The sequence below is a fragment of the Carex rostrata genome, chromosome 25, assembly GCF_964058835.1.
Source record: "Carex rostrata chromosome 25, lpCarRost1.2, whole genome shotgun sequence".
Taxonomy (NCBI): domain Eukaryota; kingdom Viridiplantae; phylum Streptophyta; class Magnoliopsida; order Poales; family Cyperaceae; genus Carex; species Carex rostrata.
In genome coordinates, this window is record NC_135942.1 from 7,558,041 (window position 1) to 7,577,660 (window position 19,620).

Genomic DNA, 19,620 nt, shown 5'->3' on the forward strand with positions numbered 1-19,620 from the left:
TTTTCGAATTAAATGGTTGATGTTTGATGTGGATCATTTTTATACTTTGAGATTGTACACAATTCAATATTTTTATACTTTGAGATTGTACACAATTCAATTTTAATTCGAAGAGCAGTAATGAATGGTCCATTACATTCGGAAATGGAGAGATGAATGCGTCGATTCAACGCTAGATGAACTTGGTCATTTCTTACTTGTGAACCGCGAAAAAATATTATTTTGTTACCACTAAGGTATTGGCGTATTGCAGTGCAACAGACTTGGGGATTGTTTGCGAATTTTGCAAAAACAAAACTAACATTTCTGAACATAAAAACACGAAACGTCGAGAACATTAAATATGCATTTCTCATCAACTGTAACTATTCGACCCGTCTCGTGTTTCCCACTCCCACTCCTGACCTCACCACTCCTTGCCATCTCTTCTTCTCCCACTCCTCTCCATTGGCCGTTGATCCAAACAAGACTTCTCTTCCGTGCCGGTGCCGGCCTTAGCTCTACCCCGCTCCGATCGCTCTCCGACATGGATCGAGCTCCTGCTGCCACGTCAGATACTATGTCATCCGGGCAAATGGTGTTCCAGCCTATACTACAAGAGGGGGTCTTCAGATTCGATTGCACAGCGGATCACCGGGCCAAGGCGTATCCCAGCCTCTCTTTCGCTGATCAAAAGCTCAGGGAAGTTCTGATCAAAGCTGTTAGTTTTCAGGTGCCGGAGTTTGTCCCTCGTTTCGACTGCGGTTACGGCCAACAGAAGGTGGAGATCAAGGTATAATAAAAGATCCTGTGAACTTAATGATGTATATATACGTGCTCTGTTACAGGAATACTTAATTGAGTTTGATCAATTGTGCTTTTATGATTTATGTATTTAATAGCTTCCTGATGGAACATCTTTCTATGGGACTGGAGAAGCAAGCGGGCCGCTTGAGAGGACTGGAAAGCGGGTGCGCTTCTCTATGTTATCAAACCTCACGTTTTTGGATTTAAAAAAAAAAAATAAGAAATGGTGAACTTCTACGGTAAATGCATATTATCCCCCCCTTTTTTTGGTATGCACTGATTTTCGTTTTTGTGTTTGGTGCACGAACATTCTTATTACAATATTTTTAATTGTTTGTGATGATTGATCATGATTTTCTAGTTGGTTCTTTCAAGCATTTGATCGAGCATGTATCATTCATTAGAAGAAAAACAGTGTTTAAAGTTCGAGAACACCTCAGATCTATTACTTCTGTAAATCTTCCTCTGAACGTCCGCTCAAGTTAATCCTTTACCTTGGATAAATGTATTAGATATTTACATGGAACACAGACGCATGGGGCTTTGGCCCTGGGACTACATCTCTGTATCAATCACATCCTTGGGTTCTAGCTGTACTGCCGGATGGGAAGGCATTTGGTATTCTAGCCGATACCAGTAGGCGTTGTGAGGTATACTAATTTTAGTATTTTACCGTGAAAATCTTTGTATTTTTTGTTACTTCTATTTTGCATTTTTTTTTCTTAAATTTTGTTTTATGGTTTGTTTGTCAACAGGTTGACCTGAGAGAAGAATGTATTATACGAATTATATCAGCAGATTCTTACCCTGTGGTTACTTTTGGTCCTTTTGGGTCTCCTAATGAAGTGTTGATGTCGCTTTCCCGTGCAATTGGTTAATTACCTGTCTATTCTCACTCCACTTCTAAGCTGTTTTTGTTATATATTTAGTCCATATGTGCTTTGGATGTTACAGTTTCGCCTATTTGGCCTCCAATTGACTGTTTATGACATACTGGGATTACCATTGAATTGCAGGTACTGTGTTTATGCCTCCAAAATGGTGTCTGGGCTACCAGCAATGTAGATGGAGTTATATGTCTGCTGAAAGAGTACTTGAGGTACTATAGGCTCATCGTAACATTTACTGATTCTTTCCTCATACTAAATTATTTCCCATTCCTGTAACTTGTGATTAATGATTCCTTTCTGCAAGACGAGAAAGCTAGCACTTCTTAAATATTTTGCAGAGATCTTGATTTACTTGCCAGTTATGTTTTTGTGCCTTTTCAAATTGTATTTTGATGGTCCTATCACACAGGTGGCAAGAACATTTCGGGAGAAGAAGATTCCATGTGATGTTATATGGATGGACATTGACTATATGGATGGATTTAAATGCTTTACCTTTGACAAGGTGAGTGCTTTGTTGAGAGGTTTGCATAAACAGTTTATCTAAACTAATTTAGAATGTTATGAAATTGATTTCTAATGGTTAATTTGACTATGATGTGCTGTTATTTGTTTTATTTCACTACATATTTGTTCACTTTTTACAGAAGACATTCCCTGATCCAAAGTCCATGGTAGATGAACTCCATTCCATTGGTTTCAAAGCAATATGGATGCTTGACCCAGGGATAAAAAAAGAAGATGGTTATTTTGTATATGAAAGCGGCTTAAAAAATGATGTATGGGTCCAAAAGTCTGATGGAACCCCTTATGTTGGTATGCTTTAATCAAATTCTGTACCTTTTCTCAAATCAATATATATAAAGAGTTTATCAGTATAAATTTATTGTATTGGTTTTCTCTCTTCTTTTTGTTTATTCTTTTTCCAGGTGAAGTATGGCCTGGGCCTTGTGTTTTCCCTGACTACACACAAGAAAAGACTCGTTCATGGTGGGCACAACTTGTTAAAGACTTTGTATCAAATGGTGTTGATGGGATCTGGAATGATATGAATGAACCTGCAGTTTTCAAAGTACATCCTCAAATTTCGTAAAACTTTTTACTGGTCTTTAGTAATATTGCTAAGTTTTCTTCAGGGAATTAGGTTCTTTTTCCTACTTGGAAGTGGAATAACTATAATGTTGATGTTAATGTGCAGACTGTGACTAAAACAATGCCAGATAGTAACATCCACAGAGGTGATAGCAACCTTGGAGGCCAACAAAATCATACTTTCTATCACAATGTAAATTTTTTGAACAGCATTTTGTTCATTTTTCTGTGGGTTTTATTTTTTCATATTGTGGATTTTAAATAATGTTGGAGTCTTCATATAGGTTTATGGAATGCTGATGGCAAGGTCAACGCATGAGGGGATGAAATTGGGGAGTCCAACAAAGAGGCCTTTTGTTCTCACTCGAGCCGGATTTGTGGGGAGCCAACGGTATGCTGCCACCTGGACTGGTGATAACTTGTCAAATTGGGAGCACTTGCACATGAGTTTGTCCATGGTACTACAATTGGTAAGTTAAATCTGTGAACAAATACCACGCATAAAATCATTCACACAAGGTTCTCTTTCTTTTTATAACGGTCTTTTCTTCTTTATTATTTTCGCCAGGGCCTAAGTGGACAGCCATTGTCAGGACCTGATATAGGCGGTTTTGCAGGAGATGCTACTCCTAAACTTTTCGGTAGATGGATGGGAATTGGTGCAATGTTTCCCTTTTCACGGGGCCATTCTGAAAAAGGGACCAGTGATCATGAGCCCTGGTCTTTTGGAGAAGAGGCATGTGCAAACATTGGTCAATATATTTTTTTAAATTCTTCATTATGATTTTGTTATGTCTGAGACAACAAAGATTTGTCATGTAGTGTGAAGAAGTATGTCGTCTTGCATTGTTAAGGAGATCTCGGTTGATACCACATCTATACACATTATTTTACTTAGCTCACACCAAGGGCATTCCAGTTGCAGCTCCCACCTTCTTTGCTGGTATTTATACATATTTTTTTTCCCCCTTTCTGTTTAGTTTTTGCTTACTTACTGAACCTTTAATGGAGTATATGTAATTTTGAGTTTCTTTTGTAGATCCTCAAGACCAAAAGCTTCGAACTGTTGAAACTTCATTTTTGCTGGGACCTCTCCTTGTTTGTTCCAGGTAATCCGTTCCTAAGATGGAACTTTATTACAATTTTAGAGATTACGTCTTTTAATTTTTGTATAAATGAAATCGACAGATAAGTGATGTGAAAGTTATGCATGTTTCATGGCAGCACATTGTCTGATAAAGGCGCACATGAGTTGTCTCACCCGACTCCAAAGGGCATATGGTTGCCTTTTGATTTTGGAGATTCACATCCTGTAAGTTCAGATTATGAAAACTCTAATTAAATACTTATGTGGAAGAAATTTCTCTTTTGCCTATTGATTACTTGTACTTTTATAAAAAGGAAGCGTTTTGTTTATTTAGGACCTTCCTATACTGTACTTGCAAGGAGGAGCGATACTTCCTGTTGGACTCCCTTACAATCATGTTAGTGAAGCTAGTCTACAGGATGATTTGACACTGTTTGTTGCATTGGACAAAGATGGTACTATTTCTTTGACCTTTCTTGACCAAGAGAAAAAAAACCCTGGTCTTTTTCGTTCAATGTAAAAAAGATAAAAATTTCTTCTTGGTAAAGAGACTGACACACACACACACTAAATACTACGATTTCCTGTTTTCATGTCTAAAATTGATGTGTTTTTAACATTCTTAAACAGGTAGAGCTCAAGGTGTGCTATTTGAAGACGATGGTGATGGATACGGGTACACTAACGGGGAGTACCTGTTGACTTATTATGTTGCAGAAAAGAATTCCTCAGCTGTGACCGTAAAAGTCTCTAAAACTGAAGGTACATGGAAGCAGCCGGCACGTGTTCTTCACATACATCTCTTGCTAGGAGGATATGCCAAGGTCCTCTCTCTTTCATCCACCCCTATTAACACCTGGAGTTTAAATGCAAGGTTGAATTTGATTCTTCTTTTTTATTTTATTTTCTTGGAATTGGCATTCTTCAGGTTAGTGCAGATTGTGTGGATGGAGAGGAAGTGCACATCACAATACCTTCTACTTCGGAGGTGTCTAAACTGATGGCAGCTAGTGAAAAAGAGCATAAGAAACATCTAGGTACAGTCTGAACTTTTGGTGTTGTCATTTTGATGACATCAAACTCAGAATACATGGCCTTTACATTATGAGGACCTAACTGGTGTCAGGCATGATGGGCCTTGATTTTAAATGCATATGGTTTATTTTACTAATTACTATGTTTTCTCTTTAAAAGAATATTATTATTATTATTATTATTATTATTATTATTATTATTATTATTATTTATCATTGTATGAATTATGCAGAGACTGTGAAGGCTATCCCTGACGTAGACAAGCAGCCGGGACAGAAGGGAGTTGAGCTTTCAAAGACTCCTGTTGATCTGAAGAGTGGCGACTGGTCTCTTAAATTGGTGCCTTGGATTGGTGGTCGTGTTATTTCCATGACCCATCTACCCTCTGGTGAAATTTTACTATTGTCTTAATATTTTAAGGGGGACACATGTTTAGCAGTTCGCAATTTCACTCTTACTACAAATAAAATTTACTCTTACACAGTAGTTTATTAAGTAATAAAAAAAATTAATTTGGTTGTTTCGTACTTAAAACACAACTTCAGGTACCCAGTGGGTACACAGCAGAGTTGAGAGGGATGGATATGAAGAGTACAGCGGTACAGAATACCGGTCTGCTGGATGCACTGAGGAGTATAAAGTTATAAGGTATTTAGTTATGATAAATTTCACTTTATGGACAATTTTTGTTTCTTCTGTAATTACTTAATGACAAATCTATGTTTTTCCTAGTTAATGCTGCTATAATTGTAACCAAGTTTCTAAATAGCAATTATCCTGTTGTTGCGGAAAGGCTTAAAAAATGCTATAGTGCTGCTATAGTGCACTATAGAGCTTTTAAGGTCCGAAAACACTATAGCGCGCTATTTAGAATATTGGTTGTAAGTTGTAAACATTAGCAGAATATGCAATAATCATTTTATTATGAAATGTTATACAGGAGGGATCTTGAGCAGTCTGGTGAGCAGGAATCCATTTGCAATAATCATTTTATTATGAAATGTTATACAGGAGGGATCTTGAGCAGTCTGGTGAGCAGGAATCCATTTGCAATAATCATTTTATTATGAAATGTTATACAGGAGGGATCTTGAGCAATCTGGTGAGCAGGAATCCATTTGCATGGAAGGCGATATTGGTGGAGGCTTGATTATCCAACGCCATATTTCAATTTTGAAGAATAATCCAAAAATTATTCAGTTTGACTCCAGCATTGTTGCTCAGAGTGTTGGTGCTGGTTCTGGTGGCTTTTCAAGGTTTAAAAAATTATAAAATATTACAATTCTTTGTGTTATTCTAATATTTCTCTTTTTCTCGATCTAACATGATTCAAGATGTGCTAGTCCATTCCGAGAAATTTATGCTTAGTTCCTGGTTCTCTTTCTTTTGTCACACTTAAATATTTTTCTTCTGAAAAGGATGAGTGCTGATGAACTGCTTTTGATTTGGAAGGTTGGTTTGCTTGAGAGTTCATCCCACATTCGCCCTCTTGAATCCAACAGAAGTCATAGTTTCTTTCATTTCATTTGATGGATCCAAACATGAGATTTCGCCTGAATCAGAGGAACAATCCTTTGAGGGAAATCTCCGCCCAAATGGTAACTAAGATTTATTTTAGTAGCTTAAAATTTACAATAGATTTGTTTGGAACTAAAGGCTTGATTGTTGTTGTTGTTGTTGTAAATTTTACAATTTGGTTCAGACAATTCTCAGTAGTGTTATGGATTGGAATATTGTAGGCGAATGGGTGCTTGTGGATAAATGTGCAGGTTTAAGCCTGATCAACCGCTTTGAGCCGAGTCAGGTGAGTAAATGCGTGGTGCATTGGGGCCCAGGCACTGTCAACTTGGAGCTGTGGTCAGAGGAGAGGCCAGTTTCCAAAGAAACACCTTTGAAAATTCTTCATTCTTATGAAGTCATCAAGGCAAGTAGCCAGACTATTAGGTTGTAAGTTATCACTGAATTTAAAAGACCGTTATTATTGTGGCCTTAAATGGAGTAACCGTTAAGCATGTAACTTTTTTTTTTTTTTTTTTTTTTTTGTGAGAACCTGTTGTGATGTGTCTACTGGATGAGATATGAATTACTTGTGGCAGTTATCTAATTTATCTGTGGTTGTGTTTATATGTGTGGATCTAATTTACCGCCACATTTACAGTTCACTAGTCGCTTTAGATAAAATTTGTAAACTATTTTTCTCTAACTTGGACTGCCAAGGACACTGTAATGTACTGTACTGGCCAGTGATCCGGGCTGGTTCTTGTCGGTTTCTACTGAGCTCACATCACGTACATCAGGAAAGTTCGAACTTTGTTGAGGCAAGCTTCAAAATTTTTGAGAGACCATCTCGTATCAATGAAGCAAGAAACAAATTTTAAAATAAAAATAAACTTATATAATCTGTTTAAAAAATTGTTCAGTCTTTAAATTATCAGTTAGTGAGAACAAATAATTTTATATTTTTACTTGTGACACGTACACAAGCGTATGTCAAAATTAAACATTTTTCTTATACAAACTACATATTTTTTTATATTTTTATTGAATGATAAAATGAAGATTTTATATATTTAAAATGAATTTTAGTAGAAAAGATATTGAAATTGGATACATTTATATATTTTTAAATTTAGGAAGATAAATATGATATTATGAATTTAATTTAGAAGAAAAAAAATACAAAATTTCAAAAAATTTAAAGGGTATACATGATGTTTTTCCCAATTTTTTAAATTTGAATGTTCAGAAATGAACAAAACACATCAAATAAAAAATTAAAAAAGACAATAACCTTGCTCTCCTCTTATCCTTTACCCTACCCCCTTTATCTTATCTTATGCAAATGACAACCTAACTTGAGCAATAACAACTTGGATTTTGAATACACACGCTGCTGATTGCTGACTAAGACTTTACTAAAATCTATAATTTTTAATCAGAATGATTGTAGCGGAGCATGGCATGCCTGTTTGTCCTTCAAATTATTTTTGTCCATAACAATTTGTACTTCGTCTCCATTTTATTGAAATCGGGCTAATGGATGCGGTTCTGTATATAGCGGAGCTGCAGCGGACACTGTACTATTTTTATAAATATTAAAAACAACAAATTTATGCTTGAAAAAAATGGGTTACTTCGTCCCTTTCATACTTGTCTAAATTCCTACTATACATATTGTTTTGCTCGTGAGCATAGTTCCATGATTCACCAATTAAATCTGAATAATTTGTTTTTTCGGTGATACCGAATTATTCGGTTGATCAAACTTTGACCGAATTAAATCTGAATAATTCGCAAATTTTTTCTGAATTTTTTCCAAAACATTTATTTTTGTTTTTGTTCTCTTGAAGGACTGAGATCTCTGATTCGAATAATTTCGAATTATTTCCGAATTATTTTTTAATCACAAATTTTTGACCTCGCTAAAAATAATATGAATAATTTATTGGTTACTATGCTCGTGAGACCTTTGAGGTGTTGGCTGGGACAACGCCACGGAGCAATAGGATTAGGGGTGCACAGAAAGTTTGTAGTTTGTGATTCGATTCGAGTTTGATTCGAAAAAGTTCGTAAAAAAATTGATTCAAAATAGTTCGAAATTAATTCAAACCAAATTAAAACTGGATCTGGTTCGTTCGAAATAGGCTCGCAAACTATTCTAGTTCGAATCTCAAAGTAACATGAACCGTTGATTTCCGCTAATAACTTATGTTCGTTGATGACTTAAAAGTTAAAACATAACTCGTAAGTCGTAACCTTAGCTCTCAGTTCTAAAACTCTAGATGACTTTCACCTCTCGTTTTCGACGACTACGATCACTCTTCCTTATCGTAAAAAAGTTCGTAAAAGATTTGAAATTGAGTTCGTAAAAAGTTCGATTCGAAATTAATTCAAACCAAACTTAGTTCGAAATTAATTCAAACCAAATTCAAACTGAAATAAGTTCGATTCGTTTGCAGCCCTAAATAGAATTATAGGAGGGCAAAATTCTGCAATTCCATGAATTTGGAAATTGAGAATGAACTATAAATAATATCACCCCTTTGCTTGTCTGGCTTCCACTTGTTCAAATTTAAACTCATCTCCTAATAAACATGCACCCCGCTTGCAAGTGGAGATGTAAAGAAAAAAGAAAGACAAAAGATGAGACCTAACATTTTTTATTAAAGAAAGACTCAAAGTTGACCTAACAACAACAAAAAGAAGGGACAATTTTACATAAATCGTTCAAAAACTAAAAATTACGTATTTTTTTCTTTCTAAAATTTATAATAACATATTTATCCTTCTAGATTATAATAACTCATATTTTCCTCAATTTATTATATTGTTCATCAAATCACAATCTATGACCTTTTTAAATTTATAATTTTCATTTTGTCATTATAATAATGAAAAGAAAGCAAAGACAATAATCTCACATGAAAATTGCATGTTTGAAATTCAAATAGAAATCCAAAAAAAAAAAAGAATAACTTAATTTCAGTCACTGCCAAGATTTTCACATGAAAATTGCAGTCACTGTCAAGATTTTCAAAAAAAGAAAGAAATCTAAATAGAAATTGCTCATAAACATTAAATAGTTAAGTAACTTAATTTCTAATTACTCAACAAACCCCCCCCCCCCCCCAAAAAAAAAAAAGTAACTCTTCTTACGCAAATTAAACATATTAAACCATAAGACAAATTAAACATTATCCTCGTTATGACATATTCTCCAAAAATTAATTTTTAAATTTTATTTTCAAAATACACATTTGCATATTTTACTGTACACACTAACTTGTAGACACCGCAAACATAAGAGTATGCACCATGTATTTTTGGAATTCATATATGTTTGGATGTAGCGAGAATAGCGGGAACAGTGCTATTCCGATCCATCCAAACATACTCAGGAACAGTGAGAATAGCGTTGTTCTCGCTATTCCTACAAAAACATGGAATAGCAAACTACTATCTCAAATGTTCAATCGCTGTTCTCGCTATTATAAATGTTCAATCCAAACAATATTCTGAATAGCTTTGAGTTAGCGCTATTATTAAATAGTAGCTATTCTAACTATTCTTAACCTACTATTCTCAACCGTAGCTATTCTAGCTATTCTCTAGTGCATCCAAACGTACATTGGCATGAAAATTAAACAATGTCCTATACGTTTCACCTTGAGCCGGATTGGCTCGGATCCTAATCAGACAGTCGAGATGCATTAATGTAGAAGATGCAAACTCATATTTTTAGTTCAAAGATAGAATTCAAGTCACCCAACTATTTAATATCTACAAATAAATTTTTTATTCGGATTTCAAACGTGCTATCTCCCATATGAAAGACATTGTGTTTACCATTAGATTAAAAGCTGATTCTCAATGCATCGGATATTATTTTACATCTAAAATATAATTACAGTTCAACATCTCATTGCACACACCCTGCAATAATTTTGTACCTATGGTACAATATCTCACTTGGTGGTAACCGGCTGCTTTGGAAATTATAGAACGGATCAAATTAATTGTCTCGATTTCTTTAATGTTTCACTGTGAATGTGAATGTCTAGCTTTCGCTATGTGAAAGCTAAAAAGAAGAAAAAGAAACTCATGGAGGTTTTTTATTAGTGATGGGACGAGTGGGAGACAATTTCGAGGCCACTTAAAACTTTTAGTCACAATGTTAAATATGCATTAATTTCTCATAAATTTATATATATATATATATATCATTCGACTCTAGATCTTGTGGCCATCTCGTCTTTCCTACTCCCACTTCTCACCTCGCCATTCCTTTCCATCTCTTCTTCTCTGAGTTCACTCCATTGGTTGCCAATTCAAAAAAATTAAGACTTCTCTTCTGTGCCAGCCTCATCTCTACCCCGCTCCAATCTCTCTCCGACATCAACATGGATGGAGCTCCAGCTGCCTCATCGGATGCCATGTCATCCGGGCAAATGGTGTTCGAGCCGATACTTGAAGAGGGGGTCTTCAGATTCGATTGCACAGCAGATAACCGCACCAGGGCGTATCCTAGTCTCTCCTTCGCTGATCAAACGATCAGGGAGACTCCGATCAAAGCTGTTAGTTTTGAGGTGCCGGAGTTTGTCCCTCGTTTTGAGTGCAGTTACGGGCAACAGAAGGTGGAGATCAAGGTATAACAAAAGCTCGTGCGAACTTAATGATGTATACATGCTATGTTACATGATGTATACATGCTAATTTTGTTTTTATGATTTATGGATTTGATAGCTCCCTACTGGAACATCTTTCTATGGGACTGGAGAAGCAAGTGGACCACTTGAGAGGACTGGAAAGCGGGTGCGCTTCTCTATGTTATCTAACCTCATGTTTTTTTTGCTTTTTGAAATAAGAAATGGTGAACTTCTGTGGTGATTACTATATTATTATTTTTCCTGCTGTTTTTTGGGTGCATATTATTATTGTCCTGCTGCTTTTATGATTTTTTTGTTATAATGATGATTGATGATCATGATTTTCCTGTTGGTTATTTAAAGTATTTGATCGAGCATGCATCATACCTTAGATGTAATTCCTGGCTGAAAGACAATATAAGTAAAGTTTGAGATTACCTTTCAACTATATATTACTTTTGTAAATCTTCCATAGAATTTTTGTTCAACTGAATCCTTTATCTTATAGATATTTACATGGAACACGGATGCAGGGGGCTTTGGCCCTGGGACTACATCTCTGTATCAATCGCATCCTTGGGTTTTAGCTCTACTGCCAGATGGGAAGGCATTTGGTATTCTTGCCGATACCACTAGGCGTTGTGAGGTATAGTAATTTTCATATTTTACCACAAAGGTCTATGTTTTTTTGTTTTTGCTTTTTTTTCTTAAAGTAAGTAATTTTGTTTTATCTACTTCAAAAAAACACTAAAAAAATCTACTTCAAAAAAAGTAATTTTGTTTTATGGTTTGTTTAATTAACAGGTCGACCTGAGGGAAGAATGTACTATACGAATCATATCAGCAGAATGTTACCCTGTGGTTACTTTTGGTCCTTTTGGGTCTCCTAATGAAGTGTTGATGTCTTTTTCCCATGCAATTGGTTAATTAACTATCTATTCTCACTCACTTCTTAGCTGTTTTTGTTATATATTGAGACCATATGTGCTCTGGATTTAACAGTTTCGCCTATTTGACCTCCAATTTGACTATTCATGACATTCTAAGATTACCATTGAATTGCAGGTACTGTGTTTCTGCCTCCAAAATGGTGTCTGGGCTACCAGCAATGCAGATTTAGTTATATGTCGGCCGAAAGAGTACTTGAGGTACTATATGCTCATGACTAACATTTAGTGATTCTTTTCTCTTGTTAACTTATTTCACAATTGTGCTTAATGGTTCCTTTCTGCAAGATGAGAAAGATAGCATTTAATAAAAAAAATTGCAGAGATCTTCATGTACTTTCTAGTCATTTTTTGTGCCTTTTCAAATTGTATTTTGATTGTCCTCAACTCCTGATGCAATTAATGCTGAAATAAACTGTTTTGGATTGCTTGATGAAGTACATTCTTATCTCTATTTTTGTTTCACACAGGTGGCAAGAACATTTCGGGAGAAGGAGATTCCATGTGATGTTATATGGATGGACATTGACTATATGGATGGATTTAGATGCTTTACCTTTGACAAGGTAAGTGCTTTGTTAAGAGGTTTGCATAAACAGTTTATCTAAACTAAATCAGAATATTGTGAAATTGATTTGTAATTGTTAATTTGGCCATGTTGCTGTTATTTGTTTTATTTTACAGGAGACATTCCCTGATCCAAAGTCCATGGTAGATGAACTTCATTCCATTGGGTTCAAAGCAATATGGATGCTTGACCCAGGGATTAAAAAAGAAGATGGTTATTTTGTATGTGAAAGTGGCTCAAAAAATGATGTATGGGTCCAAAAGTCTGATGGAACCCCTTTTGTTGGTATGCTCTAATCAAATATTCTGTACATTTTGTCAGATCAATAGATAATTTTGTTTTATTCTTTTTCCAGGTGACGTATGGCCTGGGCCTTGTGTTTTCCCTGACTACACGCAAGAAAAGACTCGTTCATGGTGGGCGCAACTTGTTAAGGACTTTGTATCAAATGGTGTTGATGGAATCTGGAATGATATGAATGAACCTGCAGTTTTCACAGTAAATATTCCCCAAATTTCTTAGAACATTTTTCTGGCCTTTAGTTAATGTTAATGTGCAGACTGTGACTAAAATGTTGATGTTAATGTGCAGACTGTGACTAAAACAATGCCAGAGAGTAGCATCCACAGAGGTGATAGCAACCTTGGAGGCCAACAAAATCATACTTTCTATCACAATGTAAATTTTGTAAACAACATATCTATCTGTTCATTCATCAATGTGGGTTTAAATTTAATTTCTTCACATTGTGTTAAATAATCTTATAGGTTTATGGAATGCTGATGGCAAGGTCAACCCATGAGGGGTTGAAATTGGGGAGTCCAACCAAGAGACCTTTTGTTCTCACTCGAGCAGGATTTGTGGGGAGCCAACGGTATGCTGCCACCTGGACTGGTGATAACTTGTCAACTTGGGAGCACTTGCACATGAGTTTGTCCATGGTACTTCAATTGGTAAGTTAAAACCATGAACAAGGACCCCTTATTTTCAAAGTGAGTTTTAGAAGTACACTTACATTAATTAGATATAAAATCCTTCATACAAAGTTTATTTTTTTTATAACTTTCTTTTCTTCTTTATCGTTTTGTCAGGGCCTAAGTGGACAGCCATTTTCAGGGCCTGATATAGGTGGTTTTGCGGGAAATGCTACTCCTAAACTTTTTGGAAGATGGATGGGAATTGGTGCAATGTTTCCCTTTTCACGCGGCCATGCTGAAAAAGGGACCCCTGACCGTGAGCCCTGGTCTTTTGGAAAAGAGGCAAGTACAAATATGGTCTATTTATGTTTGACATTCTTAAATATGATTTCTTTATGTCTGAGACAGCAAAGATTTGTCACGTAGTGTGAAGAAGTATGCCGTCTTGCATTGTTAAGGAGATCTCGGTTGATACCACATCTATACACATTATTTTACTTCGCTCACACCAAGGGCATTCCAGTTGCAGCTCCCACCTTCTTTGCTGGTATATATTTTTTTTACCTATTCTGTTTAGTATTTGCTTATTTACTGAACCTTTAATGGATATATGTAACTTTGAGTTTCTTTTATAGATCCACAAGACCAAAAACTTCGGACTGTTGAAAATTCTTTTTTGCTGGGACCCCTCCTTGTTTGTTGCAGGTAATCGGTTCCTAAGATGGACCTTTATTACAATTTTAGGGAATACCTCTTTTCATTTTGTGTAAATGAAATCAATGGATAATGAGCTCAAAGTTGTTATGCATGTACATGGCAGCACATTATCTGATAAAGGCGCTCATGAGTTGTCTCACCTTATTCCGAAGGGCATATGGTTGCCTTTCGATTTTGGAGATTCACATCCTGTAAGTTCAGACCATGAAAACTCTAATTTGATACTCTTTAGCCTATTGAATACTTTAGTTTTATAAAAATAAAGTGTTTTTATTTTATTTTATTTTATTTAGGACCTTCCTATACTGTACTTGCAAGGAGGAGGAATCCTTCCTGTTGGTTTCCCTTACTACCATGTTGGTGAAGCTAATCCACTGGATGATTTGACACTTTTTGTTGCATTGGACAAAGACGGTATTATTTCTTTGACCTTTCTTGACCAAGAGAAAAAACCCTGGTCTTTTTCCTTCAATGTAAAAAAGATAAAAACTTCCTCTTGGCTAAGAGACTGAGACACACACACACACACACACACACACTAAAGACTATGATTTCCTTTTGTCATGTCTAATTTATTTTAACATTCTTAAACAGGTAGAGCTCAAGGTGTGCTATTTGAAGACGATGGTGATGGATATGGGTACACTAACAGGGAGTACCTCTTGACTCATTATGTTGCTGAAAAGAATTCCTCAGTTGTGACCGTAAAAGTCTCTAAAACTGAAGGTTCATGGAAGCGGCCGGCACGTGTTCTTCACATACATCTCTTGCTAGGAGGATATGCCAAGGTCGTCTCTCCCTTTCATCCACCCCTATTAACATCTGGAATTTATTTGCAAGGTTGAATTTAATTCATCTCTATTTTTCTTTTCTGGGAATTGGGATTCTTCAGGTTAGTGCTGATTGTGTGGATGGAGAGGAAGTTCACATCACAATACCTTCTACTTCGGAGGTGTCTAGACTGATGGCAGCTAGTGAAAGAGAGCATAAGAAACATCTAGGTACAGTCTGAAGTTTTAATTAGGTTTTGTCATTTTGATGACATCAAACTCAGAATACTTGGCCTTTACACTATAAGGACCTAACTGCTGTCAGGCATGATGGGAATTATGCAGAGACTGTGAAGGCTATACCTGACGTAGACAAGCAGTCGGGACAGAAGGGAGTTGAGCTTTCAAAGACTCCTGTTGATCTGAAGAGTGGTGATTGGTCTCTTAAATTGGTGCCTTGGATTGGTGGTCGTGTTATTTCCATGACCCATTTACCCTCAGGTGAAATTTTATTTTTTTTCTTAATATTTTAGGGAGGACACATTGTTTAGTAATCAGTAGTCCGCAATTTCACTCTTACCACAAATAAAATTTACTCTTACACAAAATTTTATTAAGTTATAAAAAAAAATTAATTTGGTTATTTCATACAAAAAACACAACTTCAGGTACGCAGTGGCTACACTGCAGAGTTGAGAGTGATGGATATGAAGAGTACAGCAGTACAGAATACCAGTCTGCTGGATGCACTGAGGAGTATAAAGTTGTAAGGTATTTAATTATGGTAAATTTCACTTTACGGACAATTTCCATTTCTTCTATAGTTACTTAATGGAAAATCTATTATCTATGTTTTTTCTATTAAATGCTGGTATAGTTGTAAGTTGTAACCACCAGTAGAATGTGCAATAATCATTTTATTATGAACTGTTTCATAGGAGGGACCTTGAGCAGTCTGGGGAGCAGGAATCAATTTGCATGGAAGGTGATATTGGTGGAGGCTTGATTATCCAACGCCATATTTCAATTTTGAAGAATAACCCAAAAATTCTTCAGTTTGACTCCAGCATTGTTGCTCAGAGTGTTGGTGCTGGTTCTGGTGGCTTTTCAAGGTTTAAAAAATTATAAAATATTACAATTCTTTGTGTTATTCTAATGTTTCTCTTTTTCTCGATCTAACATGATTCAAGATGTACTTAGTGCTAATGAACTGCTTTTGATTTGGAAGGTTGGTTTGCTTGAGAGTTCATCCCACATTCGCCCTCTTGAATCCAACAGAAGTCATAGTTTCGTTCATTTCAATTGATGGATCCAAACATGAGATTTCGCCTGAATCAGAGGAACAATCCTTCGAGGGAAATCTCCGCCCAAATGGTAACTAACTAAGATTTATTTTAGTAGCTTAAAATTTACAATTTGGTTTAGACAATTCTCAGTAGTACCGTTACGGATTGGAATATTGTAGGTGAATGGATGCTTGTGGATAAATGTGCTGGTTTAAGCCTGATGAACCGCTTTGAGCCAAGTCAGGTGAGTAAATGCCTGGTGCATTGGGGCCCAGGCACAGTCAACTTGGAGCTGTGGTCAGAGGAGAGGCCAGTTTCCAAAGAAACACCTTTGAAAATGCTTCACTCTTATGAAGTCATCAAGGCAATTAAGTAGGTAGATTAATTATTAGTTTGTAACTTGAAAGATTGATTGTCATTATTATGGCATGCATGCATGTAACTGTTTTATTTTAATAGCCACCAGTGATGTGTCTACTTGCGGCAGTTCTCTAATTTATCTTTGGTTGTGTTTACCTATCTTAAAGTTTTGAAGGCTGAATTATTGAATTATAATCTACTATTCTATTCTGTGGGCTAGCTTATGGTCAGATCCTTCCACTGTATTCCTCTCACGAAATCTAGCAAATATGATAAAACTGTGTGGTGTGGGTGTAATTATATATATATGACCTTGTTTTAATGCAAAATGGGCTTTATGCATGGCTTGTTTCCAAAAAAAAATATCAATGACTGTTCATATGGAAAAGAAGCTGAATTAAGTGCCAATTCAAGGACACTGCATGGTAGATCCGGACTGGTTCTATATATCCAGTTGGCTTTAATTTTACTGAGCTCCCATGACGTGCATGCATTAGGAAATTAGTTCAACTTTAACGAGTCCACCTTCAAAATATTGAGAGACCATAATATCAATGATCCAGAAATTACAAAAAAGAGGTTCAAAAATTAAAATAACTCTAGTCCGTGTAAAAAATGTTCAAGGCTAAATTGATTGATTTGTGAGGATAAATGTTATATATATAGGCTGTGGCTAATTTGCTGCCGGCAACATTTCTGCCGGCGGTGCTGCCACCCATTTTTCTGTTTTGTGATGTCCAAACAACAAATCCAAACCATTAGATGTTTAATCTATATTATAATCTACTTGGAGACAAAATTTTACATTTTTTGGAATTTTTTTACTATATATTAAGCTGGTTTGAAAACCGCTGATTTCAATGCTGCAGAAATTTACTGAAATCAGCGGTTTTCAAACCAGCTTAATATATAGTAAAAAAATTCCAAAAAATGTAAAATTTGGTCTCCAAGTAGATTATAATATAGATTAAACATCTAACGGTTTGGATTTATTGTTTGGACATCACACGGCTAAATATAGCCCCAGCAGCACCTCTGCTGAAATGCTGCCAGCAGCAATTTAGACAGACCCATATATATATATATATATATATATATATATATATATATATATATTTCTTTGTGACGTACATATACAAGTAGATGCTTAAATATTACTGTTTATGTGTTACAGGTAGAAACTTGAACCATCTGTCCTCAAGAACCGATAAATTACAAAACTAAATATTTCTTTCATACATGCTACATATTTTTAATTTTTTTTAATCAATGATAAAATGAAAACTTTATGAATTTATTAGAAAACTAAATATTTCTTTCATACATACTACATATTTTTAATTACATGTTTTTTTATTTTTTTAATCAATGATAAAATAAAAACTTTATGAATTTAATGTGTTTTAATAGAAAATATAATAAAATTTGATAATTTGTGAGTTTTTAAAATTGAGAAGGATAAATATGATATTATGAATTTTAGAGAGAGAAAATTTAAAGGATATACATGATATTTTTCCCATTTTTTAACAAAACAAATCAAATATTTCTTTGCGTTGCTTTTATCCTTTACCCCATTTCTCTTATCTTAAGCAAATGACAAACCTAACTTAATTAAGCATAACAACTTGGATTTTGAATACACACACTGCTGACTAGACTTCACTAAAATCAATTTTTTTTTTAATCAAACATGATTGCAGCGGCTGTCTGTTAATTTGTCATTTGAATTCTTTTTCTCCATAACAATCTCCTCGTCTCCATTTTATTGAAATCGGATCTTTTTTTTTTTTTTTTTCCGGTACGGTCCCATTTTTGATAATTCACCAACAACGGTTGTACTATATTTATAATTATAAAAAGTTTGATATCAAAATTTTAAAATGGGTTACTTCGTGCCTTTCATACTTATCTAAATCCCTACTATGCTTATTATTCTTTCGCTCGTGAGAGCCGAGGAGCAAAGAGAGGGTAAAATTCAGCAATTAATTCTATAAATTTGGAAATTGAGAATGAAATAAATAATATTGTGTCTCTGCATTGCAACGGAAATATATTACAAAATAATTATTTTTAATAAATTAGAATCTAATTGCATCAATATAATTATTTTAGACAAACTATTTGATCCCAAGTAGTGTCTACATGTAAAAAAAATCTCTTATTTTTATATACCAATGAATCATACTTAAATGAGATCACTAAATGACAAATAATATTTTTAAATGATATATAAAAGATGGAAAGAAATGAAGATATAACTAATCAATTATCAATTAATTCAAAATTTTCTTATATAATCTTTAAAATATGGAAATAAAACAGGATCAATCTGAAAATCAAGTATCTGACACTCAAATAAGTGTGGCGAGTACGTGTCTAAATAAATTTAAACTTATAAATGTTAAAAAAAAAAAGATGCATAAATCCAAATAAAGGCATATTATTTGATCACAAAGCTGATATTAAATATAAAATTTAGAGAAAAGATTTCTGTCCACTGGGTTTTGTCCACCATTTGTCCACAATCTTATCCACTCTTATCTAACTGTCTTTTTACAGTATACAAGATTAAATTGAAAATTTACAGTATTATTTAAAAATTTTACAGTATACGAGATTCAATTTTACAGTATATATTTTACAGTATGCAAAATTCAATTGAAAATTCTACTGTATACAAGATTCAATTTTACAGTTCTGCTGATTCAATTTTACAGTATACAATATTCAATTGTAAATTTTACTGTGTAGAAGATTCAATTTTACAGTATACAAGATTCAATTTTATAGTATACAAGATTCAACCCAGTGCGGACGCTAATAATTAACTCTAGCTGCTAATAACCGCTAATAACTAACTCTAACTGCCAATAACTTCCTATAACTGTAATTTCCGAAAGTACAGTTTGAAAGTACATTTATTTTGTCCTGTTGTGCAAGTTACAATCTTTTTCTAACTATCATGGGACCATTTCAAATAGTTGCTGGATGTTTTGTGATTAACTGATATATTTTA

General features: G+C 34.7%; 2 protein-coding genes across 3 annotated transcripts; both read left to right on the plus strand.

Moving 5' to 3' along the window:
- The first annotated feature begins 327 nt into the window (after positions 1–327).
- LOC144576290 (uncharacterized) lies at positions 328–7,016 on the plus strand. 2 transcript variants are annotated; one of them, XR_013518625.1, is made up of 22 exons: positions 328–772; positions 882–950; positions 1,299–1,436; positions 1,542–1,659; positions 1,803–1,885; positions 2,086–2,181; positions 2,324–2,492; positions 2,606–2,748; positions 2,875–2,961; positions 3,053–3,238; positions 3,337–3,504; positions 3,591–3,711; positions 3,808–3,877; positions 3,993–4,080; positions 4,190–4,310; positions 4,486–4,679; positions 4,784–4,892; positions 5,123–5,278; positions 5,436–5,538; positions 5,902–6,146; positions 6,343–6,488; positions 6,630–7,016. XR_013518625.1 is itself a non-coding variant. In XM_078326616.1 (22 exons), exons 1-22 carry the CDS (start codon positions 344–346, stop codon positions 6,839–6,841), a joined length of 3,180 nt encoding a protein of 1,059 aa, XP_078182742.1. In that variant the 5' UTR covers positions 329–343; the 3' UTR covers positions 6,842–7,016. The 2 variants fall into 2 exon arrangements, 1 of the variants encoding a protein (XP_078182742.1); XM_078326616.1 differs by having other exon boundaries at positions 329–772; positions 5,973–6,146.
- A 3,721-nt stretch (positions 7,017–10,737) lies between these two features.
- On the plus strand, positions 10,738–16,767 carry LOC144576291 (uncharacterized). The gene is made up of 22 exons (XM_078326617.1): positions 10,738–11,036; positions 11,134–11,202; positions 11,545–11,682; positions 11,841–11,958; positions 12,102–12,184; positions 12,454–12,549; positions 12,668–12,836; positions 12,907–13,049; positions 13,143–13,229; positions 13,319–13,504; positions 13,643–13,810; positions 13,895–14,015; positions 14,104–14,173; positions 14,289–14,376; positions 14,479–14,599; positions 14,780–14,973; positions 15,078–15,186; positions 15,301–15,456; positions 15,624–15,726; positions 15,894–16,067; positions 16,184–16,329; positions 16,421–16,767. The coding sequence occupies exons 1-22, from the start codon at positions 10,791–10,793 to the stop codon at positions 16,615–16,617; spliced, it is 2,982 nt and encodes a 993-aa protein (XP_078182743.1). The 5' UTR covers positions 10,738–10,790; the 3' UTR covers positions 16,618–16,767.
- Positions 16,768–19,620: the final 2,853 nt, after the last annotated feature.